This window comes from Vombatus ursinus, unplaced genomic scaffold (genome assembly GCF_900497805.2).
Source record: "Vombatus ursinus unplaced genomic scaffold, bare-nosed wombat genome assembly UNPS02014773.1, whole genome shotgun sequence".
NCBI lineage: Eukaryota > Metazoa > Chordata > Mammalia > Diprotodontia > Vombatidae > Vombatus > Vombatus ursinus.
This window is the reverse complement of record NW_020954551.1, coordinates 28,038,745-28,064,228: the sequence shown is the minus strand read 5'-3', so window position 1 is coordinate 28,064,228 and position 25,484 is coordinate 28,038,745. Positions and strand designations below refer to the sequence as shown.

The 25,484-nt window shown below is 39.1% G+C and overlaps 1 protein-coding gene across 2 annotated transcripts in view; it reads left to right on the top strand.

Moving 5' to 3' along the window:
• SUMF1 (sulfatase modifying factor 1) overlaps window positions 1-25,484 on the top strand; it is a 97,700-nt gene that overhangs the window by 1,903 nt on the left and 70,313 nt on the right. For both annotated transcript variants that reach the window (XM_027864006.1, XM_027864007.1), the window contains exons 2-3: window positions 4,564-4,737; window positions 6,749-6,823. In XM_027864006.1, coding sequence (XP_027719807.1) covers window positions 4,564-4,737; window positions 6,749-6,823 — 249 coding nt within the window. The remainder of the gene's footprint in view (window positions 1-4,563; window positions 4,738-6,748; window positions 6,824-25,484) is intronic.

Below are 25,484 nucleotides of genomic sequence, written 5' to 3'. Positions count from 1 at the left end.
GATCCTAACATGCAATGAAATAACACCAGGGTCTTCATGACCTGGAGTCTGCCCCAAGGGATCTATGGTTATGATTTCAGGCGGTGCTCCATAAACTTAGATAGGAAAAAAATCTTTATTTTTACTAACCTATACCTGAAATTTAGCAATTGTTTAAAAATCTTGTTATGTGCAAGGGTCCATAAGCTTCACCAGATTGCCAAAGGGATTCATGTCACAAAAAAGGTTAAGAACACTCGATCTGAGGGGTGGTACCCTTTTCAGTTTGATTGAATGCTGTACTTGTGGTAAGTGCAGTACAAAAGAAGTGAAGATTTATAAGGTGCTGCTCTTGCCCTAAAGGAACCAATACTTTTATTGGAAATACAAGGCATGGACTTTGATTCATTCCTTCAGCAAAAATACCAACCAGCTGTGGATCATCATGATGTTAAAAGGACTACACATTAAGATCTGTAGTAAATCATATTCAGAATACAAGGGTAATCTTTTAATGGAAAAAAATAAATACCTGAGTTTTTTAGCTTTTTATTTCAAAAGTAAGACCTTGGACAAGATAAAGACTTTTCCATTTGTCTTTTCATTAGTAAAGTCGTTGTTAGTACTGTGTTAGTATTTATGATATATTAAGAGAATACTAGTGAGGGGAAAAGAAAATAAAATTTGAATGGTGGAAAAGTACTTTGTAACCTGTGAAGTGCCATATATAGGTTAGCTTGGCATATAGAGAGAGTTCTAGAAGGTAAGGCACTATATATGCCAGCTTGGGGCAGCTTGTGTTGCATTGGATAGTGCACTGGGCATAGAGTCAGGAAGACATCTTCCTGAGTTCAAATCAAATCATGACCATGGGCAAGTCACTTAACCCTGTTTGCCTCAGTTTCCTCATCTGTAAAAATTATCTGGAAAAGGAGGTGGCAAACCACTTTAGTGTCTTTGCCAAGAAAACCTTAAATAGGGTCTGGAAGAGTTAGACGAAACTGAGAAATGGGTGAACAACAACAATATACCAACTCGTTTTAAAAGGAAACTTTGGAGGAAAACATCAGAAGACTCTAACTGAAAGCTTTGTTTTAAATAAGGCTAAAAATCCTTCTTGATGAAGGTTTATCATTGTGAAAATGATCTTGAGTTGACTGTAACTCCTAGTACTTGCAACAAAACAGTTCCCTTTTGCTATTTCAACCTTAAGAAATTTCTTAGCTTAGCAACTCTATTCAAGAGACAAAATTTAAGGACAATAAAATTATATGAATGATGGCATATTTGTGCAATTCAGATCAGATTTTACAGTCAATGATCCTGCCCCTTTCTCTACCCATAAGTTGTCTTTAAAATCTAAACTGAAATGAAACTTGCTCTGTGAATCTTCCCTGAACTTTTCCCTTTTGGGGTAGTCTCTCCTTTGAACTCCTCCAAACTTAAGCATAATTGCATTTTGCTCTAGTTATTTCTGTGCATTTTTTTATTCTCCTAATAGACTGTAAGCCAAGGGTAGGGAACCTGCGGCCTTGAGGCCACATGTGGCCCTCTAGGTCCTCAAGTGAGGCCCTTTGACTGAATCCAAACTTCACAGAACAAATCCCTTTAATAAAATAATTTGTTCACTCTGGTCTTAGTCTAATTGAATTTTCGATTAGTCTGTTTTTTAATATTGCTGAAGATAGTCTATGCTTTGCTAATCCCTCTAAAGTGAGGGTTAGTGTTCATTGTCTCTATGGGGGGAGAGGGAGAGAGGGAATGGTTAGAGGCTAAATGGCTGAACACATTCCTCTTATCACCCATTTAAAGTCACGTTTCTCTACTTTTCTTGCTGATACTGAATATTGTTTCTCCTTTATTTTTGAAGAGAACCAGTGACATCAGAGATAATGTCTTGACTTGTGAGTGAATTGGATTTAAGCGGGGCAGAGTTGCGCTAAGTCGTCAGTCAGCCTCACTCTCCCTTCCAGAGTCATCGAAGTCCAGGGAAGGACAAAAGTCGGGCCTAGGATGCAGTGGATGACTTTCTTCAATGTCTGCCCAAGCTCTAAACCTCCACAGCACCTACTTCAGCTGCCTTCATGGCCATTGACAGAAATTGTTTTCATCCACATTCTTCCAAGGGAAGTCTTCACATGCTTGGGGTAGATATCTCCCCTAACTCACAGACAGGTTTGAGGATTATCGGTTACCCAGTGTTACTGGGGTGTGGCCACTGCACGTGCTACAGCTTCTTGGCCTCAGGTCAGAGTTGAGTGCCAGGTGGACACCGAAGGTGAATGAGCAGCCCTGAAAAGGGCTCAGCTAGTCCTCACATCAGAGGGGCTAGTCCTCCCTGAACACCCCATACACCCTGAGAGAGAAGAAGGAGGAGAAAAGGGATGAGATTTGCATTGGGTTTGAGTCCTAGCTCTCATAATTATCAGATGTGTGAGAATGCTAATAATATATCATATCAGTAACTCTTTGAAGTATCCCCATTTTAGAGTTGGAGAGACTGAAGGAGATTAAGTGACTTTCCCATAGCCACGCTGCTAGGAGGTCTGGCAGGATTTGAATTTTGGTCTTTGTGATTCCAAGTCTAGGACTCTAACCACTGCACTGTGCTGCCTCTTAAGACCAAATCTTAAACCTGGCTGAGCTGTTGTTTCTGCATCTGTTGAATGGACATCACAAATACACGTACAGCTTAGCTTATGGAGTTGTAGGGAAGTGCTTTGTGAGCTGCTAATAGTATTGTTATTTATGCATCCTTTTTTCTGAGTCACTATAAGCTTGAATGGGAAAACAGGATGGTTTCTTCACTTACCTCAGTCATTCATAAACCTGACTTGAATGAAGAGTACCAGGGGTGGAGAGAGGGAGCTTTCTTCCCATTTGAATTCTTGGGGAAATGTTACTTACTCCTGACTTGCTGAACCAGGAAGAAAGAATTGAGAGTTCCATGCATTGTTACAACCGAACTTGGCAAGACTTGACTGCAGACCATGGCAAAGATGTTTGTTTGTTTGTTTGTTTGTTTTTTTTTTGTAGTGAGGCATTTGGGGTTAAGAGACTTGCCCAGAGTCACACAGCTAGTAAGTGTTATGTGTCTGAGGTCAGATTTGAACTCAGGCCCTCCTGACTCCAGGGCTGGTGCTCTATCCACTGTGCCACCTAACTGCCCCCATGGCAAAGATGTTTTATTGTTGGGTTGTTCAGTCGAGTTCCGACTCTTCATGACCCTAAGCACCATGGCACCCCAGGCCTTTCTATTCTCTACTGTCTCTCGAAGTCTGTCCAAGTGCATGCTCATTCTTCTGCCATCCCCTTTTTGCTTTTAATCTTTCCAACATCAGGGTCTTTTCCAGTGAGTCCCATCTTCTCATTATGTATATGAGTATTTAAGCCTCAGCTTCAGTATTTATCTTCCAGTGAGTAGCCAGAATTAGTTGTTTTAAGTATTGACTGATTTGATCTCCTTGCTGTCCAAAGGACTTTCAAATGCCAAAGACTACTTGTGGCTTGTTAGGTCTGTTCAGAACACTTTTTGTTTGTAAGATGGGACAGCATTCACTTCATTAGCTCAATTTGAGAAGCATATTTTATTCAGGGTAGAACAGTTTATTTTTGTCTACAACCTTTAGAATGGAAAATTGTCTTTTGTAACATTATTTTCTCAATAAAAGAAAAAAAAATTAGGACAGGAGTCCACAGTGGAAATCTTTAGAATTGTTGATATTCATCTTCGGGCAGGAGAAGATAAGGGAATAAAACTAGGTAATTTAAAAAAATCAATTAAATTAAATTGGCACAGCTTTCTGTTGACTTCACTTTTGAACTGAGGAATTGACAGCTATTCTTATAATAGGAGCAATGTGTCTGCTGAGGGAAGTTTTTTCCCCCCCTCCTTTAAATCCTTTATAAAACTTTATTGGTTTGTTTTTAAACTAATTTTTAAACTTTTGTATTATGGATAATCTTTTCCCATTTTTTTTGATAGGACAGGTGGGGAAGGAGAGATCAAGTTAATGTAAGAGAAAACTGAGTTTCTAAGGATTGAGGAGTCTTTTAAATATCTGAAGGAATTATAGAACTAGTGTTTTGTATTGGGGCCTCAATATAACACTATTTGGACCTTTATGTGAAGACATGCAGTGTTGGGGAATCCACTGCCTCCAGAGGCAGTCCGTTACACTTGGTGCTATCCCTAGGCATTAGGAAATTTGCTTTTAAATCAAGGTTAAATCTGCTTCTTTACCATATCTACCTAATGGTCTTGTCTATGCTCTACAGATGTGTAATTAGAGGATCATGTTCTACTGAGATACTTGCTTGTTCTTGGCAATGTAGATTTATCTAGTGATAAATTTCTCACTGTGATAGATCATGTTAGAACAAGATTCTGATGTTGACTCTAATTTTAAACACCTATTCCGAAAGATCCTCGAATGTCTCACATATAAATGTTTTGGAAAGCTGTCAAGACTCCAGAGCCAGGCATTGTTAGACCCAGTGTGTTCTGATGATAAATCCAGTCCTCTTCCTCCTGCACAGTGAAATAAAAGCACAATGTTTCTCCATCTTTTTCCTCTTTTCCAGATGGCCCATATTCCTGCGGGTGTGTTTACGATGGGCACAGATGATCCTCAAATAAGGCAGGATGGGGAAGGACCTGCCAGAAGGGTCAGAATTAACTCCTTTTACATGGATTTGTATGAAGTCAGTAATGCTGAATTTGAGAAATTCGTGAACTCCACTGGCTATGTGACAGAGGTAGGTACCTACTTCATTAAAGTCCCTTTTAAAGTGCCTCGATTCTTTGGAGTGGGAAAACCAGACAATGGGACGGCTGTCGTTTAGCAGTCTTGAGCCACCTCTGAGCCATGGAGAGTGGATAAAACAGACACTTTTTAGAATTTAATTAATTCATTTTTAGTTTTCAACAATCACTTCCATAAGCTTTTGAGTTTTTAATTTTCTCCCCTTCCCTCACTGCCTCCTTCCCCAACACAACATACAATCTGACATAGGCTCCACATATACATTCCTATTAAACATATTTCCATATTAGTCATGTTGTAAAGAAGAATTAGAACCAATAGGAGGAACCACAAGAAAGAAGAAACAAAACAAAACAGAAGAAAAAAAAGAGCAAATAGTATGTTTCAATCTGCATTCAAACTCCATAGTCCTTTATCTGGATGTGGATAGCATTTTCCATCATGAGACCTTTGAAGATGAAAGACACTCAGTTTGATGCTCTATGTAGGCCCAATAGTGTCTCTGGCTTCGAGATGCACATTGTAAAGCTTGGGTAGTTGCTCGTCAGTTAGGAGTTCTGGTCACAATGCTTTGGCAATTCTATTAATTTTCATAATACCATTAGCAATAATTATAATTCATTTTAGAGTTTCCCAAAGCACTTTCCTCACAGCAACCATAGAAAGCACAAGTGTTATTCCATCTCCTTTTGGCATATAGGAAGCTTTGGCTCATGCTTACATTAGTTGCCCCAAGTCAGACAGATAGTAAGTATTAGAGATCTGGGCTTCAAACTAGGTCCTGTGACTTTAAATCTGGCCTTCTTTCTCCCCCACCCTCCTTTTAAAAATTAATGCCCCTCTCTTTTTAGTGTCAGTTGTTTCCTGATATACTTTTCTCCCTTCTTCTTTCCCCTCAACCCCTAGAGGCAGCTAGTTGGCACAGTGGATAGAGTTCTGGACCTGGAGACAGGAAGACCTGAGTTCAAAACCAGTTTCAGATGTTTCCTAGCTTTGTGACCATGTGCAGGTCACTTAACCTCTGCCTCAGTTTCCTTAGCTGTAAAATGGGGACAATAGTACCTACCTCCCAGGGTTTTTGTGACGTAACATTTGTAATAATGTCTGGCACTTAGTTGGTGCTTAATAAATGCTTGTTTCTTTCCTTCCTCTTTCTACTTTTTCGACTATACTTTTTCTGATTCCTTGTCCCCTTCCTGCCTCTTAAATATAGATTCCTCAAAGTTTTGTCCTAGGCTGCCTTCTCTCTCTTTCCATTTGTCATCTCATCCTTTCCTGTGGTTTAAATTATCACCTCTATGTGGATGATTTGCATATCTCTGTCTGTCCAACTTTCTTCCATCATGATTCTATCTGTGGGCTGTATCATCAGTTCCACCAGGAAGGTTTGCCCAAAGCTTAGATACTGTTACTTCTGTGTGTGGTGGGTAGTGGGGAGGATAGTGCTCTCTATTTCCTGTTATCCCACAGATAGATAATTGAATATTACATATTCAAAGTAGTGGTTTTTTGGGATGCTTGAAAGGTTTTCTGTCATCAGAAATTGTGTGATCCTGGAAGGTAAATTATTTGTCAGCTTATCAAGCACTATGCAAGGCCCGTTGTTAGGAGGCATTCAGTCAGCTCAATCTGTGAATTCACTGGTTGAACCAAATAGACGTGAAAGGATAATCTTGACCTGTTTCAGTCATCTGGGTAGATAGTTTCCAGTGGGTCTTCTGCGGAAATGTGAGAAAGCATAAACTTTTTGTTTTAAAATATAGTATGCCATTAAATCTTTATAACACATCTGTAAGGTAAGTATGCAGAGTTTTCATTTTACTAATTAGGAAATTAAGGCTCAATGGATGGCCAAAGATTGCATAACTAATAGTCAAACTGAAACTTGAACCCAAACTTCCTGAGTCCAAGTGTAGGCTCTCACAAAGAATTATTTTGGTGGTTGTGAAGAAATTGATATGTGTAGCCACTTAAAGATTTTTATTTTTTCCCCTTCATTTTAGGCCGAGAAATTTGGCGATTCCTTTGTCTTCGACAGTATGTTGAGTGATCGGGTGAAGAGGGACATCCATCAGGCAGTAAGAGATGTTTAATTCAATCGGGTACTATGGCTGACCTAATTACATTTGTGGGACAGTTGTGGAGGGGAGATGAGGGAGGAGGTGTTGTTACAAAAGAATGTTCCTGAATAATGAGTTACTTGGGTCATTGCAAATGAAATTTAACTAAAAATAAGTGGATCGCGTCCTAGATTGAACCTAAGAGAGTATTGTAAGACACTGTGGTAGAGGATAACGAGTACGTGACCTGGGTGTTGGACCTGGCCCTGCCACTTAGTAGCTGTCATCTAGGAAAGTCACTTTGGAAAATACACATTTGTAAAGTAGAGGCACCAGCCTGTCCCGCGTGTCTCACAAGAGTGATTGTGAAGAGAACTTCAGTAAGCTGTGGAACACTATGCAAGTCTAAATGATTGTAATTGTTCATATCATTTGGGCTCATTTGTTCACATGTGCAATGCATAATCTTACTTAACAGGCTGATGGATTGTTTGGATTGGAGCTTCATTGACTACTCTCCATGGTCCTGATGGTTTTATTTTTTGCTTATGATCCTGAATTCATAGTAGATGATTCAAATGAGAAATTTTGGTTCTAAATTATAAGAATCTATAAGTTCTAAACTATAAGAAATTATAAGCATGTATTAGTTCAGCTTGGGAGTTAGAGCTTAAATTTCAAAAGGTGAAAAAAATTAATCAGGATAATATTAAGAGTTTTTTGCTAAAGACTGAATTTTGAGTTTTCTGTATATTCAGCTAGAGGTCCCTGCCTTGCAGTTTATGCTGCAAAAAAGAGTTTCCACGTTTAGGGTGAGTCAAGTCTTTTTGTACCTTTGTTGGAAATGGGGCATGAGACTTGCTCTGTCCACACCAATTTAATTGTAGTTATGTGTGTGTATGCATGCGTGGAAACTTAATAACAACCTTAACAAATTTGAATAATGAAATAAATAAGAAGTAAAGTCCCAAGTAAAGCCAAAATATGTAATTTATTACTTTTCAGTAAAAGAAAAGACTCCAACAAAAAAACAAAAATAGTTTAATCTATTTGTTTTCTAGTATGCCTTTTGAATTTTTAAAAAATACACATTTAATAATAAATGATGCTTAAAATCATTGCTTCACCTTCCCATGACTCTTATCTCCTCCTGAAGTGACAGAATATAGATGAGCAAAATAAATTCACTCATTGGCCATGAATGACAAAATATTTCTCATTCCATACCTATACTGTACCACTTCTCTGCTGAGAGTAGGGAGTCATATCATGTTCCAGTTTTTTTACCCAATCATTTCTGACTTTTGGAGAAAAATCTTGTGAGACCCTGATTGGTTCCCCTTTCCTCCCAACCAGTTATTTTGTTCTGGTGGTTTTGAGGATTTTTTCTTGTTTTTGTACATTTGAAGTTTGCTGGTGAATATGAGCATTTTGAGTTTTCTCTCTTGAGATTCTGGGAAGTCTTTTTAAAAATTTCTTGTGTGACTCACTAAGGTATACCAATCAAATTCTTTTCTTCTTTGGTAATTATAGGATTTCAGTAATAGAGATTTTTTTTTCCTTCACTCTCCAAACCATCTCTTTTGTATTTATTACATCCCAGTCTTTATTCAGTTGAGCTCTTTTCTGAGCTTGGTATTTTATTTCAGCCTAATAGCTGCCCTTGTATTGTATTAATCTTGTTTGTATTGTATTCATTGGGATTTTCAGATTTCCCTCGTTTCCCTTTTGCTGAATTTTTTCATTTTCTGAGACATTTTCCCCATTGTCTATCCAGTTCTTCCTTGAATTCTTTCAGTGTGTTTTATTAAAGCACTTAATGAATGTTGCTATTACCTGATTCTGCTTCTGATACTGCTTTGTGTATTTTTCTTCTGATATTTTCCCACCACCCCCTTTCTCCCATAGTATTTTTTATCGCATCAGAGGCCTTCTTTAGTTTGCTCATTAGCTCTTTGGTGAGTTGTCATTTTCTAATGGAATTTTCTAGTAATTCTGTTTCTTTTCCATGGTTTTTGAGGTTATTTTCGATGGGGATCCTGATAAGCCAGGTTCCTTGCCTTCTAAGCACTGATATTTGACCAATTTTAGATGATTTGCGGGGGGACCTTTATTTTTGTTTGCAGTCTAGTAGACTTCTTAGAGGGTGGCACACTTAGTGACAAACGTAGGAGTCAAGGTACATAATTTGAGGAGGGTGAGGAGCTGAAGAAAAGGAGACAGAAGGAATTGAAGGGTCAGAAGACTAGAATGAGACTATGATTCAGTTGCCTTTCAAATTGGAGGAATATAAAAACTTTTTTTTTTTAAACAACTATTTGTTTGACTTCTGTGAGAGCTGAATCTTTATATATTTATGTTACTCTGCCCACTTCTTTAGGACCTATTGTGCCCCAAAATGAAATCCTTCAAGCTAGTGTTTCTTTTCTGCTCGGAACAGTGTAAGTGAGATGTTAACCGTTGAAAAAACTGATGGAAGGGGGACATGGAGCCCTCAAACTATTTCTAGGAAAATTGGAAAGCTTTTTAAGTGTGCTCCCTCCATGACAACTGTTTTTAGCACTGTTTGTGGACAAGAATTGATTCCCTCCTTACAAGTTTGTGTTTGGAAATTAGATTGCACAATGAGTACTTACGTATTTGTGGTTTACTTCTGGAGCTAGAGATCAGTCAGAGCTGGTTATTTTATGCGTTTGCAACTCAGCATCAGGTGATACTGATTGAAGATACTGGGCTTAGACCAATGGACATTTGCAATTATCATTGTAGTTTGCACTTGTAGATATGGCACCTCCTGTCACTCGAGAAGCTCCATATGCATTAGATGTAAAGGGAGTGACAGATTATTGCCAGGTTCCCGAATGTGGCTGGTAAGTAAATAGTAAAGTCTCTGTGTTCATAACTAGGACAAGGACAAGTAGCTGTACAGGATTATAGTATTGATCACTCGCTTAAATGGCTCCTAATGGAAAAGCAAACGTTTTAAGTGTATTTGGAAAGGACTGAAGCTGATAAACGGAATCTGTTTCATTGATGTTCTTTGCCAGTTAATTTTCTTATAGTGTTGTTTTTTAGGTCCTGAAGGCAGGGGATGGGGAGGAGATACATTGATTTAAGATTCAAGTTTGTTTTTTTAGAATAACTGGTACTCATTGCAGACTTGTGGTTCCAAAGAATCATTTGTTTTCATATTCAGGATATTAGCTAAAAAATGCTTGTTCTTGACTTTTTTGTTGTTTGTTACTTTGAGGCAAAGGCAGTGGTCTTAATTGAAGTAGAGATTTGATAAGAGGTGGGATTGGGACCAGGTTTTTGTATTGTTTGATCTTGGGTGGCTTTCTGTCTCTGCGAAGGATAATATTAGGAGACTGTTCTTTGCTTTGGTTTTAATAAAGTGCATTATTAGCCTATCTCAAATCTCTGGCATGAGGAATAAATGTGGGGTAGACATACAAGAAGATACGGGTGTTCTGCCTCTGTTGGCAGGCTTCCCAGGTAAGTGACCAGTGATTAGCTCCTTGCTTGTGGTTTGGCCTGGCCCAGCTTGGTAACAATTTAGAAAAGCAAATTCCTGAGAAAGTTGTCTCTTGATAAAGGAAGGTGGAATTATGTTCTGAAATTTTCTTCCGTGATCAAAAGAAGAAACTCATCGGTCTTATCCCACACATAGCAAAACATTAAGGTTATAAAGAAGTTATTGTGAATGAAAGAGAGCCCAGGACAAAGCTATCTTTCTCAAAGAAATGGTGAGGATGCGGGGGGGGGGGGGGGGGGGGTTAGGGTAATATGTCAGTGTGCCTTGGATATCTCTTCTAGGGGTGGAGAACTTGTGGCCTCGAGGGCACACTTGGCTCTCTAGATCCTCAGGCGTGGCCCTTTGACTGAATCCAAACTTCACAGAACAAATCCCCTTAATAAAAGGATTTGTTCTGTAAAACTTGGACTAGGTCCCCAAGGACCTAGAGGGCCACATATGGAGTTCCCTACCCCTGTGACAAAAGAACTGTGGAGTGCTAGGGATGTGATTCAGTTATATAAAAGAGCACAAACTGTAATGAGAACTGCTTTAAGACCTGACAGAAATCTACTTTATCTCCAAAAAATAATATAAAATAATTTCAGTGTTTTAGAAATCCAAGTAGGGTTTAACTGTACGGTAATGCAAGACAGAGTAAGTTTTCAGAATGGCATGCGTCAGTGGATAGTAAAAATAAATTAAAATAAGCCAAAACAGTTGCCAGACAAAATCAGTCAGCATTATATTGGAAGCTACCTCATTCACTTTTTTTTAATTGGTTCAACAAATAGTTCACTAACAGTCCCATTTATTTTTAGGGAGGGTCCTCTATTACTAAGTATTACTAAGTATTTTTCTCTCTAAATCAACAGCTGAGTCTTGTGGTTGGTTTGTCTTGCACATTCTTTATTTCTCCACACTATAATCTGCTTCTCTTTCTGGCCTGCAAGAAAACTGACTTAAATTCAGGCCTTTATGCTTTATTGAGAGCTTCAGCGGTATCCAAGTGGCACAGTGGGCATCAGTGCACCTGGAGTCAGGAGGACCTGAGGTCAGATGTGGCCACTCGCTAGTGATATGACCCCGGGCATACATTTAACCTTCCTTTCAGTTTCCTCATCTGTGAAATGAGGATAATAATAGCACTCACTTCCCAGGATTGTTGTGAGGGTAAAACGAGATAATATTTGTAAAATGCTTTGCAAGCCATAAGACGCCGTCTGAGTGCTACCTGTTATTATTTGGTATTTCTGTGCTCAACTTTGTACCAACTGCCATTTGTGTGTTGAATGGATCGAGTATTTTAGGGAGGAGCTTCTCTCACTGCAGCAGAGGGTGGTTCATCTGTCTTTGGACCTAGAGTAACTGTTTGGACTCACTTTGTTTTGGTGTAACAGCACACACCCACGTCTATACCCATACCTGCACCCACTGACCATGTTGCTCTTCATATGGGAATATGACATCTTGGCAGTGGATAGACTTTCCTTTCCTCCTAAGGTGTGAACAAGTTTGCTCTGGTCCTGTCTGGTCTCCTTAGTGAGCACGGTCATACATTTACAGACTGGCCAAGGTTAGGAGTGTGATTCATTAAACAAAATGAAAACCTGTATTTTAGGTCTTATTGTTCATTTTTTCCAAAGCACAGTGATATCAAAGAAGAATTCTGCTGTGCCTTGCATAGTACAGCTGTGTTTTTATGGAAATCTGATATAAAATAATACAGCTGATTTGCTGGGGTTAATTATTTACCAAAGGAACTCCCTTATGGCATTAGAATATTTATGGTAGCTCATTTTCAGCTTTGAGAATGTCCCAAACTGTGCTTTGGTCTACACTAGTGCTTCCCTCCAGATAGATTGTCACCAGAAGTCCCCCTCCCCCTTTCCTTTTGTGTATTGCATTTCCTCCATTAGATTGTAAATTCTTTGAACCCAGGGACTGTCTTCCTTTTTCTTATTTTGTATCCCTGGAGCTTAGCACAATTCCTGGCACAGAGTAGGTGTTAATAAGTGTTTATTGACTATTGACGCCCGGCCTACATTCTGTCTCCCATCTCTGGGTCTTTGTGTTGGCTGCCCCCATTGACTTGGAATGCTCTTCTTCATCCCTCTTACTCCCTGGCTTCCTTCAGACTCAAGCCTCCCCTTTTGCTGGTGCTTTTCCCAGATTCTCCCAGTGGCTAGTGCCTTCTCCTCTAAGGTTACCTTCCATTTAATCTGTATGCATCATTTTTTTTGCAAGGCAGTCAGGGTTAAGTGATTTGCCCAGAGTCACACAGCTAGTGAGTGTTACGTGTCTGAGGTCGGATTTGAACTAAGGTCTTCCTGACTCCAGAGCTGGTGCTCTATGCACTGAGCCACCTAGTTGCCCCGATCTGTATGCATCTTGTATGTTCCTATTTCCATGTGTGTTGTCTTCCCTTTTAGATTGTAAGTTCCTTGGGAAGAAGTTGTTCGTGATATAAAAGCTTAAAAATTAATTTAAAAAACAAATCAATGAAGTTTTAAATAAAGGATTTGAAGGAGAGAAAAAATAAACTTTTCCCATCAGACAAATAGGTCCTTTTATAAGAATAGTTGTCAATTCCTCAGCTAAAAAGTGAAGTCAACAGAAAGCTGTGCCCATTTAATTTAATAGATTTTTAGAATTACCTACTTTTCCACTTCTTCTTTGTGACCCTGACACAAATATGCTTAATATATGCTTGATGATTGATTGATGTATCCATGGTGCCTAAGTCTTCCCTTCAACATTTAAGACTAGAAACCATCTGAGGCTTGTTCAAAGCCCAGATGAAGAAGTGAAAGCAGAGTTAGATTAAGAGAATGTCCGAGGGCATCCAGTAAAGTCTAAGAGACAAGATTAGAGACCTGTTTTCCAGGATAATAATGGATAGAGTGTTAGATATGGAGTCAGGAGAGATCTCACTAGACTCTGGACAAGTCATGTAACCTCTCTGTGCCTTAGTTTCTTCATCTGTAAAATGGGCCTAATAATAGTACCTACATTGAAGGGTTGCTGTGAGGATAATATGTGATGATATTTGTAAAGTGCTTTGCCAGCCAGGTAGTATAGATCTATCAGATGAGGAAACACCTGTAAGACCTGCTCCATAGGGGCAAGATTGTAAGGTTCCAGGCAGATGTAATGTCCAGCTTTTTGCAAACTTTAATGTACTTGGATGTATCATTGTGGTTATTAGTGTGTTATCTACTCATCTTTATTTTTTAAAAAATACAATTTATCGATATATTTTGAAATTTATATCACTATGTTTTCCCCTATAGTGCCTTCCTTGTAGTCATCTTTCATAACAAGGGATTATTTTTTTAAAAGGAAAAAAGTAACGAAAGGAAAAGAAAACCCGCACAACTAAACAATGCATTGAACAAATGGATACTATGTGCACTGTTCCACCCCTGTGGACCTCCTTCCCCCTTTCCGTCTGCAGAGGAGTGAGGCGGGGAGTTGTCTTCTGTCTCTTCTTTAGGACCAGCCTTGTTCTATGTAATTCTGTGACATTTCTTTGTGATTATTTTGTGATGGTTCTTTCCTTTGACAGTGTTTTAGTTATTATGTATACTGTTTTCTGGCCTCCACTTCCTTCACTTGGCATTAGATCATGCTTCTCTGTATTCATTCTGTTTGTCATTTCTTACGTTATAATAATATTCCATTGTATTTATGTACCACAGTTTATCATTCTCAATCGATGGATGTGGATTTTGTCTCTAGTTCTTTACTGCCACTAAGAGAGCTGCTGTAAATATTTTGCTGTCCTTGGAAACTTTCTTTTGGTCAATGACTAGAGGAATCTCTGGGTCAAAGGAGATGGACATTTTAGCCACTTGGTTTGCTTAATTCCAAATTGCTTTCCAGAATGACTGTAGTAAAGCTTCTATCCTGCTTCCTCTATATTTATTATTCTGGAAACTACTGCACAGGTTGATAATTTGAAGGTCTTTCTTAGGGTGTCTTGACAGTTTGAATTGTAAACACTAACATGTCTTGGATTTTTAACTGTAGATTTTTTTTTTCTTTCCTGGAGGTGATCTGTGGGTTCTTTTGATTAGTGCTTTCTTGCCTATATTTAGAAGTTCGGGCAGTTTTCTCTTATTACTTCCTGTATAATGGTGTTCAGTTTTTTTAGTTGTTCTGTTTTTCTGGGAGACTGACGACCCTAAAGCTATCTGTGCTCATCCTGTCTTTAGTATCAGTAATTTTTACTTCAATAGAAATCATGAGTTTTTTGAGCATTATTATTGTTTGCTTTTTCCAGATTGTCCTCTTCATTATATTTGTATTTCAGATTGTTGTTTTTTCTTTCATTTCTTTGGAGGTCCTTGATACTCTTGATTCAAGTTTTCTGCTTTACTAATTTCTTCTGATTTATAGGCCATAATTTCTGACATTGGTTCTCTCCTAGCTAGGTCTCTTTGTTTTTTCCATTTCTCTTTTGAAACATTCTAGAATATCTTACTGTTCCATGTACTTTGATAGTCTACAGAATTCTGTGTTTCGTTGGGCATTGGTTTAATTTCTTTTTTATTATGATCTTTATTCAGAGAAATTAGTAATCTTTTTTATGATTTAATACTCAGTCTTCCTTCTGCTTTTACTTTTCCTTCCTTTCTCAGTCTTGCTTTTTACTTTTACTTACTTCTACTTAGTATCCTCAATTTATCTATGTGCACTCTAAGTTTCTAACTGAATTTTCTTCCTTTTGAAATCTTTGGTTTTAGTCTTTTAAAAATTACATATATGAGTGTGTAGATACACACACACATAAATCTACATGTGTCTGTAGCTGATGTAGCTTTTCAGTCCATCACTAGGAATACACCCATAATTGTCAGGGGAGGAATCAGAAATTAAGGAATAGGGAGGCATGTATGCATATATGTGTGTCTCCAGATGTGTTGTGTCTCTCAGCTTCCTACTGCATTGAGAAATTATGAGAGGCCTAGTCACTGCCCTAGAAAGCTTCTGGATAAGTAGCTGGATTTAAGTCCTCTTTCATTTAGGCCCAGTGTAACCTCTCTCACCTCCTACCCCAGTACCATCTCTGGTTCTCTCACTCTTTCCTTTTATGACTGGGACGAGTCAGCTTTAGCCACTTTTTTCAGGGTTGTCGGAGGTTGGGAGGTGTATGTTCTTAGCTGTCTCTGTAGCTTTTGGGGTTATCTAACCTAGGGGCCACCTCATTTGGAAGGAAGCCTGATTTCCCTCCCCTCCCCCAGGTTCCTAGCCAGAATCAGTGTCTATTCTCATTGCAATTGGAAGGCAATGGGCTTCAGCCTATGTGGGTCCCAAAGCACAGAGTTAAGGGTGGGATTGCCAGAGCATAGAAGCTGGTGGGGAAGAGGTGCTGAGTGAGTGTGATTAGTATTTAATTCCTAAGGCTGTTACCTTATTGGTTTCTTGCTTTCTTCTTCTGTGGATTCAGCTTTAATTACTCCATGTCTGGTACATAATTGGATTTTTTTCTTTTTTGAGTCAATAGATAATAAAGAAAATTTCTAGTCTTCTCTCTCTTGTTGGTGTCAGCCATGTTCACAGAGATAAAGTCCTTTTTGTAGCTGACTTAAGAGTATTAGGATGTAAGCTTATCTTCTGCAGGCTCACTGAAAGCCTCCTTGGCACAATTCTAGTAGTATATAGGATGACAGGGACGATAAATGCCTTATACTCTTTTCACTTGATTTTGATATTCTTTTTTTTGCTAGGCTTGTATATTTTCAGAGCTTTTTGTTCTATGTAACTTGGAGATTATGAGTAATAGGTATGGTGACATCTATTTAAAATATTGTTTTTGATTTTTATGGATCAGTGTTGTATCTGGACATTCATAGGCAATAGTTCAGTCAGTGATAATGATCTACTTCCAGTACAGTTTATCAGTCAAATTGGTTTTTTTCTTCGGGGTATTGTGAGGTCTGTATTTGTTGTTTGAGGGTTTATCATCTCTTAGTCCAGAAGAATAGTGGGCTTTTGATGTATAATTTTATCCACCAGGACTTGTATTGCTTGTTATTTGAGAGGTGCTGAATCTTTACAGCTTTCAATAATGTGCTGCACAGTTTCCACTGTGTCCTTGCACATTCTGCATCGTTTGGATTTATCAAGGAGAACTGTACTATAGTTTATGGCAAAGACTTGATCCTGAATTGCCATCATTAAACTCCTCTGTTTCCACAGACTGTTTCTGCATGACTCAGCCACTTGTTCAGTGTTTCTTTGTTAACATAGTTGGCTGAGTTCACCTGGATGTTGCTCATGCAAGGCATCCTTGGTTCTTGACCATTTTGTAAGCTTCTTCTGGAGGTAAAGCACTTTCATTTATATTTGAGAAACCCAGTGGCATGCACTTGTTTTCAACCTTTACTATTGTTTGGTAAAATAACATCTGCCTGCTTAAAAAGTATTTCTGTAGTTGTGACCTGTTTATCTTGTGTTCTAATGATTTCTTTCTCCTCTTTTGCAAGAAAGTGTCAAAGTTGCTATAGTTGCCTTGGGGGATTGGCCCCGTATTTCACTAATATTGTATAAAATTTTATTAGGATGCTTTTCAAATGTATTATAGTTGAATTCACAGTTCTGAAAGTGTAATTGAGACTGATCCATATAAGTTTTAATTGTTTACTTCCCATTTAGCTTTAGTTTCGGGATGACAATAAGTCTCTTAATATATTCTGCTACAAATTTCTTTGTAATGATATTATGCTCCAGACATCTCACCTAGAGGATCAGTGTATTTGTAAATGTTGTCTATGTCCATTGTTTCAGTTTGACTCCTTTATTCAAGTTTGAAGCCTTCGCTCTCTGTTTCTGTTGGCGTGTGTTAAGAATTTTCATGAGAAAGAGGAGCTGTTTAATGTGTTTTTCTTTTCACTGGTGTCATATAGCTTGATGTTGCCATGTGGACATAAAATGATTAATAAGATTTCTGGGTTCAACATTCTCTTTAATTTGGAGGCCATAGTTAGTTCTATGCAGATGGAAAATGCTAGGTTTTCTGCAAAGTGCTGTGGTGGTTGAGGAAAGAACACTGGCTTTGGATCAGAGGACCTGGGTGCAAATAATCCTCCTCCTCTTCCTCAACCTCCTCCAATTACACGTAAAAACATTTTTAGCATTTGCTTTTTTACAATTTTGAGTTCCAAAATCTCTCCCTCCCTCCGTTTCTTCCCCCTTCCTGAAATGGCAAGCAATTTGATATAGGTTATACATGTGCAGTCATGCAAAACATTTCCCTATTAGTCTTGTTGTAAAAGAAAACAAATCAATAACTAAGGGAAAAAAATAAAGTAAAAATTAGTATGCTTTGATCTCTATTCAGACTTCATTAGTCAAGTCTTTGGAGGTATATAGCATTTTTCATCATAAGTCCTTCAGAATTGTTTTAGATCATTGCAGTACTGAGAATAGCTAATTAATTCACAGTTGATCATCATATAATGTTGCTGTTACTATGTATAATGTTCTTCTGGTTCTACTCCCTTCACTTTGCATCACTTCATGTAAGCCTTTCCAGGTTTTTCTACAATCATCCTGCTGCCCATTTCTTATAGCACAATAGTATTCCATTACAGTCATATACCATAACTTATTCAGCTATTCTTCAATTTATGGACATACCCTCAGTTGTGGACTTCTTAATGTATACGTTCTTGGACAGGTCACTCAAACTTCTTGGTTTTTCATCTGTAAATAGAGGAGATTGGATCAGGTGGTCTTCAGGACCCCTTTCAACTCCAAATCTGTGACTCTGTGAGTTTTAAGTTACAATCTCATATAACTTCAGTTTTCATTCTCCATAAGATTACACTTGTAATTCTTTAGGACATGGTTGTAAGAATCAAACGAGAAGCTGTCAAAAATACTTCCTTAGGGCTGCAGTTTTTTTTTTTTTGAGTGGGAAATGGATTTAATCTTCTCTGTTTTTTTTTTGGGTATTTTATACCCAGTCACTATTTTAGGGTTCCTTGAATTCATTTGAAGACTTAAATGTTCTATGGCCCAATTTAGTTTGGAAAGCAGTGTTCTATGTTGAAATGAATTCTTACAGATATAATTGCTGTGGTCCTTTTAATGCTACCTGATACCCCACTGTGACTTAGACATTTTTAAAAATCCATTGTACTCATCATCTGATAGAGTATCCGATCTTGATGACCTCCTGGACCTGGACCTGATGTGACCCTTCTCAGGTTGTAAATCCGGACTTTCTCCAGTAAGAGAAAACAGGCTAGCTATCGGAGTTGCTAGGTATGTGGTAACTACATTATTTAGGAAGGTAGGTTTGGGTAAGAGTGAATGGATAAGATAAGGAGGGAACAGTTGTTAAACAGGTACCCTTTGTGTCTTTTTGAAAACAGGACTTGTCTGCCTGACCCTAGGAATCAGTGTGTTATAGAGGTTTTAGAAGGGTGCTTATGATAACACCTGAAGCTAAGAGCCAAGTGTTGCAAGATAATGGCACACTTTTTTATCTGTTCCAGAATAAGACATCTGAACAGAGGGGAATCTATCTGAGGCATGCCAGGGAGCTAAATCTGATTTTAGCTCTTGTTTGCTGCAGCCTACCTATTTCCTCAGGGCACTGCCTTTGAGTCATTGGAGATCAATCCTAAGTAAGCTCAATAGCGTGCGTTATTCTTCCTGTCATTAAAATATTCTGAGATTCATATCATAAAACTGCCTTGTGGTAAGGTCGAGAAGTCATTTGGTAGATAGCAAATGGATGACCCAAATATATGTGTGACCTACCTTAAGAATATCCTATATACAAATTAAAGTGTTGAGTCATGGAAGCTTAGAGCTAGAAGGAAACCTTAGGTCATCTCTTCCAACACCTTCAACTTTACAAATAAGGAAATTAATTTAAAAAGGTTGTGACTTGACCATAAGCACATTTTACCAAAGTTTTTGGTAAAACTATAATTAGAACCCAGGTTTCCTCATTTCCAGTTCATTTAATCCAACCTTGTTTTACAAATACATAGACTGAAGAAATAAAGGTTAAATGACTTGCCTATTATCCCATATCTATTAAGATAGTGTTTTTTGTTTGTTTTGTTACAATGTGCTGCTTTAAATAAGTAAACTTCAGAATATGATTCTGGTTTACAAAAGGCATTACTACACATGTTATGCTGTATGTAACAAGTGTACTCCAAATGCATACATAACTTAGATATAGAGTGCCATCATAAATAAGAAGAGAGAGGAAGAGCTTGCCTTTCAGCTATATGGATAGGGAAAGAGGTCAAGACCAAACAAGACAGAGAGGATCGCAGGAAATAAAATGGACAATTCCGATTAGACGTAATTAAAAAATTTTTGCACAAGCACAACAAATGTGATTAGAACTAGAAGAGAGGGTAGAGCCAGGATGGCAGAGTAAAAGCAGTGACTTGCTTGAGCTCTTCTCCAAACTCCTCCAAATGCCTATAAAAAACTGCTCTAAACAAATTCTAAAGCAGCAGAACCCACAAAAAGATAGTGAAACAAATTTCCAGCCAAAGACAGCTTGGATGGTTGATCAGAAAGGTGTATTGTACCGGGTGGGGAGAGGATCACAGTTCAGCGTGGTTGTGCAGGCCACAGCGGCCCTGGAGCAGAGGACTGAATCAGGGGCAGCTGTGGCGGTTTCCAGACTTCTCAACCCATGAATGCCAAAGACAATTTGGAAGGTCAGTGGGAAAAGTCTGTGACTTCGGTGAAAGACAAGCGAGGTCTCAGCCACAAGTTCCGAGCGCGGGCCGGGTTGCCTCCTGAGCTTCTGGCCCACAGACTGAGGGGGAATCGAGTGACTGATCAGAGGGGGATTACAAGGATCTCTGCCTGTGCTGAGGAAGAAATATCTTGCTTTGCCTGTGCTTGGATCTGGGTCACAGTTTTGGGTGGTGGTCCTGTGGCGAGGAAGAGTGCTGGCATGGTGGAGCTTGTAATGGCTGTGGAGAGGAAACCCTCCTCACAGTTCCAAGACAGGAGAGTACTCATAGACCAGAGCATAGGCCAGGAAAGGAATAAACACCTTGCCCTTGATCATAGCACCTTGAAAGAACTGAAAATTTACAGATCCCTAGAAGTATCTCTGAAGACAGCTGCACAAAACTCCTGAAGTTTGGGACAGTACATTCTCCACACTGGAAACAGACTCCTACCTTAACAAAGAGTTTATAACTCAAGTAATTGGCCGAGATCATGAGCAAGCAGTGCAAAAAGAGTCAGACTATATTATCTTACTTTGGTGACAAAGAAGATCAAAACATAAAACCAGAAGAAGACAATGAAGCCAAAGCTCCTACATCCAAAGCCTCCAAGAAAAATATGAATTGGTCCCAGGCCATGGAAGAGCTCAAAAAGGATTTTGAGAAACAAGTAAGAGAAGTAAAGGAAAAACTGAGAGTGATGCTAAAGGAGACTCACGAAAATACTGAAGAAAATAACAACTTAAAAAATAGCCTAACCCAAATGGCAAAAGAGGTCCAAAAAGCCAATGAGGAGAAGAATGCCCTAAAAAGCAAAATTGGCCAAATGGAAAAGGAAGTCCACAAGATTATTAAAGAAACTACTTCCTTAAAAACTAGAATGAAGAAATTGGAAACTAGTGACAATTTGAGAAATCAGGGCACTGTAACACTAATCCAAAGGAATGAAAAAATAGAAGAGAATGTGAAATATCTCATTGGAAAAACAACTGACCTGGAAAATAGATCCAGGAGAGAGAACTTAAAAATTATTGGACTATCTGAAAGCCATGATCAAAAAAAGAGCCTAGACATCATCTTTCAAGAAATGATCAAGGAAAACTGCCCTGATATTTTAGAACCAGAGGGCAAAATAGAAATTGAAAGAATCCACCGATCACCTCCTGAAAGAGATCCCCAAAGGAAAACTCCTAGGAATATTGTAGCCAAATTCCAGAATCCCCAAGTCAAGGAGAAAATAATTGCGAACAACCAGAAGGAAACAATTCAAGCATTGTGGAAACACAATCAGGATAACACAAGATTTAGCAGCTTCTACATTAAGGGTCTGGAGGGCATGGAGTATGATATTCCAGAGGGCAAAGGAGATAGGACTAGAATCACCTACCCAGCAAAACTGAGTATAATCCTTCAGGGTAAAAAATGGTCATTCAGTGAAATAGGGGACTTTCAAGCATTCCTGTGGAAAAGACCAGAGCTGAATAGAAAATTTGACCTTCAAATACAAGACTCAAGTGAAACATGGAAGAGGTAAACAGGAAAGAGAAATCATAAGAGACTTATTAAGGTTGAACTGTTTACATTGCTGCAGGGAAAGGTGATATTTGTAACTCATGAGTCCTTTGTCAGTATTAGGGTAGTGGGAGGGAAAAAATTATATGTTTGTATAGATAGATAGATAGAGGACACAGAGTGAGTTGAAGATAAAGGGGTGATATCTGGAAAATAAAATTAAGGGCTGGAAGAAGATTATCCTGGGAGAAGGAGAAAGGGAGAAGTAGAATGAGGTAAAATATCTCACATGAAACAGACAAGAAATGGCTTTTACAGTGGAGGAGAAATGGGGGAAGGTGAGAGGGAATGAGTGAATCTTATTCTCATAGGATTTGGCTTAAGGAGGGAATAACATACACAATGGGGTATGGAAATCTATCTTACCCTATAGGAAAATAAGGGGAGAAGGGAACAAGAGAGCAGGGTGTTGATAGAGGGGAGGGCAGATTGGGGGAGGGAATAATGAAAAGCAAACACTTCTGAGGAGGGACAGGGTCAAAAGAGAGAACAGAATAAATGGGGGTAGGATAGAATGAAGGGAAATGTACTTAGTTTTTCACAACAGGACTACTATGGAAGTGTTTTACATGACTGCACATCTATAACCTGTATCGAGATGCTTGCCTTTTCAATGAGGGTGGGTGGGGAGGGAGGAAGGGAGAAAATTTGTAACCCAAAGTTTTAAAAACACATGTTAAAAATAAAAAAAAAAAGAAAAGAAAAAAAAGAACTAGAAGAGAAATAATTAAATGGCAAGAAATCTTTGCATTAAGATTCCCAGATAGAGGTCTCATTTCAAAGATATATAGAGAACTGAGTCAAATTTATCAGTATGAGAGCCATTTCTCAGTTCAAAAATAGTGAAAGGAGATGAACAGGAACTTTTCAGAGGGAGTAATCAAAGTGATCAGTAGCCATATGAAAAAATGTTCTAAATGCCTAATAATTGGAGAAAGGAAAATTAAAACAACTCTAGAGGTTCTACTTCATACTCCTCATATCAGCAAAGTTGACAAAAAAAGGAAAATGACATGATGGACGGGCTGTGGGAAAATAGGTAAATTAATATTATGGCTGGAACTGTGAATTGGTCTGGCCATTCTGGAAAGCATTTAGGAACTATGCCCCAAAAGTTATTAAACTGTTCATACCCTTCAGTTCAGTGGCAGCAATATTAGGTCTTTACTCCAAAGAGATATGAAAAAGGGGAGGGCACCCATATGTGCTAAAATGTTTATAGCAGCTTTTTTAGAATTTTTTTTAAGTGACAAAGACTAGGAAACTGAGTGGGTGCCCATCAATTGAAGAATGACTAAGTTATGTTATGCAAATGGGATAGAGTACTATTGTCCTGTAAGCAATGTTGGAGTTGATGTTTCTTAGAACCCTGGGGAGAGCTGATGCAGAGTGAAGTGAACAGAAGAACCAGTAGAACAATTTATACAACAGCAACAATGTTGTAAAGAGAAACGGCTGTGATCAGCACAGTAACCAGCCACAGTTTGAGAGGACTTGTGACGAAATGTGCTGCTCACCGTGTGACAGAGAGGCAGTGGACTCAGTGCAGATTGAGATGTATATGCTTTTTGGGACATGGCCAGTGGGAGTATTTGTCTGGTTTGACTGTACGTGTTTGTAAAAGGCTTTTTGTTTTTGTTTTTGTTTTTCAATTGGGGTGGGTGGCAGAGAAGACTATTTTTGTTGATTGAAAAAAAAATTAAAAAAGGATCTACAAATGGGCTACTATAACTGTAGACTTCTTTTAATGCACCATAAATAAGATACAATTAATTTAAAAAGAACATGCAGCTTTTCTGGAAATCATCTATTGCATAAAGGAAGCTGTAGCTGTAGCAGGATGGTCGTGGTCTGCCAGGATCAAAAGGCCGTAAGCTGGGAGGGAAGGAACATTGCCCTGGGAGCCAGGAGCCCTGGCCCCTAGTTCTTCCTCTGTTCTAGACTAGTGATCCTGAGCTCACAGGATTTAGAGGTAGAGGGGTCCTTAGCAAACATCTGGCCAACCACTTCATATTACAGATGAGGAAACTAAGGGCCAGAATGATTTTTCCCTGGTTTTGTAGTAATTGCTGGAACTGGGATTTGAACTGAGCTCTTTTGACTGCCAGTGCATTATCCTTTTTTGCTATCCTACGTTGTCCTGTGGCTTCTTCACTATAAAGTTTGTATTTATCATTTTTTTTCTGGGGTATAACCTAAATCTCTCCAGTCCCTTCTTGATCTAGCATTCCGATCCTGAGGTCTTAAGTATCAAGCTTGTGACAGGACTTGGAAAGTATATTTAATACCTGAGTGACTTTCACTTGGGAGCTCACCCTTGTTTGTTCTCTGTTTGCTTTCACAAGCTCTACCTTTAAAGCACAGATTAGCAAACAGAAGAAATTCGCGCGGTCTCTGACTGCAGAGGGCCAGGAACACTGGCTCCTGAAGAGCTGCTCCAGAGTGTTGGCGCTACTAACAGCATGCCCGGGCCTTCTGTGTAATGTGCAGCCAGCATGGGCTTGAGCAGCCTGATGGATGGTGAACCTGCAGGACGAAAGGCCAGGTGGGAGGGAGGCTTTTGGCCTGAGGAAGCCAAGAGCGGAGGTGGTTGGCATTTATACTGCAAGCCTGAGATCCTTGCTATTCTCTCCCACAGCCACAGGCTGAACTGGTATTATCCTCACTTCAGAGGGGAGCAAATTGAGACAGGAAGCTAAGCAACCTTTGTTTCTTGTACCTTGCCGACACTGTTCCAGAGTTACCCTTAGGTCACCTTTAGAATCAGGGAACTGCAAAGGCTGCAGCCTTATTTTAATTTAGCACTAAATGGGATATTTAATCTATCTTTTTATCTAATTTTGGGCATAAGCAGTGCCATCTTGGAGATGGGAAGAAAGTATTGAAACTGCCATCAAGGAAGAAAAAAAGACCTTTCCTTATGTTGAGGAAGTCAATCTTGTTCTTTCTTTTTATATTAATTTATTTTTAGTTTTCAAAATTCACTTCCATGAGATTTTGAGTTCCAGATTCCACCCCCCCTCCCCCCAAGTAGCTTTCCTTCTTGCATGCTGAGCTGTAGCTCCTTATCAAGAAATCAGAGATTGTTCAGCTTAGTTAGGGTAGGCCTTGGGTTTTGTGGGACTCGGAGGATTTCTGTGGAATGAGGATGAATTGGGAGAAGCCATCTGCCCTAAAGCTATGTTGGTCTTCTTGCTTACTGACCAGCTGGCAGTTTTCGGTTTTTGTCCCTTCCAGGTCAGGATCTCTTGGGATCGGTTGTCATCAAGGTGAAAGAGAAAAAGGAAAATTCCATTGGACAGGGTCACAGAATCCAGAAGGACCACAGGGACCATCTCTAATCCGTACCTGACCACAAGTCCCTCGTACAACACTGCTGTCGTGGTTAGCTGGCCAGTGTTTGTTTGAAGCCCTGTAGGTGAGGAGAGCTAGGTGGCACAGTGGTTAGAGCAGCAGGCCTGGAGTTAGGAAGACCTGAGTTCAAATCTGGCTTCAGACACTTACTCGCTGTGTGACCCTGGGCCAGTCACTTAATCCTGGTTGACTCACTTTCCTCATCTGTAAAATGAGCTGGAAAAGGAAATGGCAAACCATTCCAGTATCTTTGCCAAGAAAACCCCAAATGGAGTCAAAAAGAGTTGGACAAACTAAAATGACTGAATAACAACAAAGCAACAATAAGGGGAGGGGAAGCCAGTCTTGGAGAGCCCGGTCGTCAGGAAGGTTTTCCTAATGTTGAACCTCAGTCTGCCTTTCTGCACCTTCTACCCATTGTCTTAATTTTAATCTTCCAGGGCCAAGCATCACAAGGCTAATTCCTCTGTTACGTGACAGCCCCCTCGATACTTGGACAGCTGTTACATCACTCTCC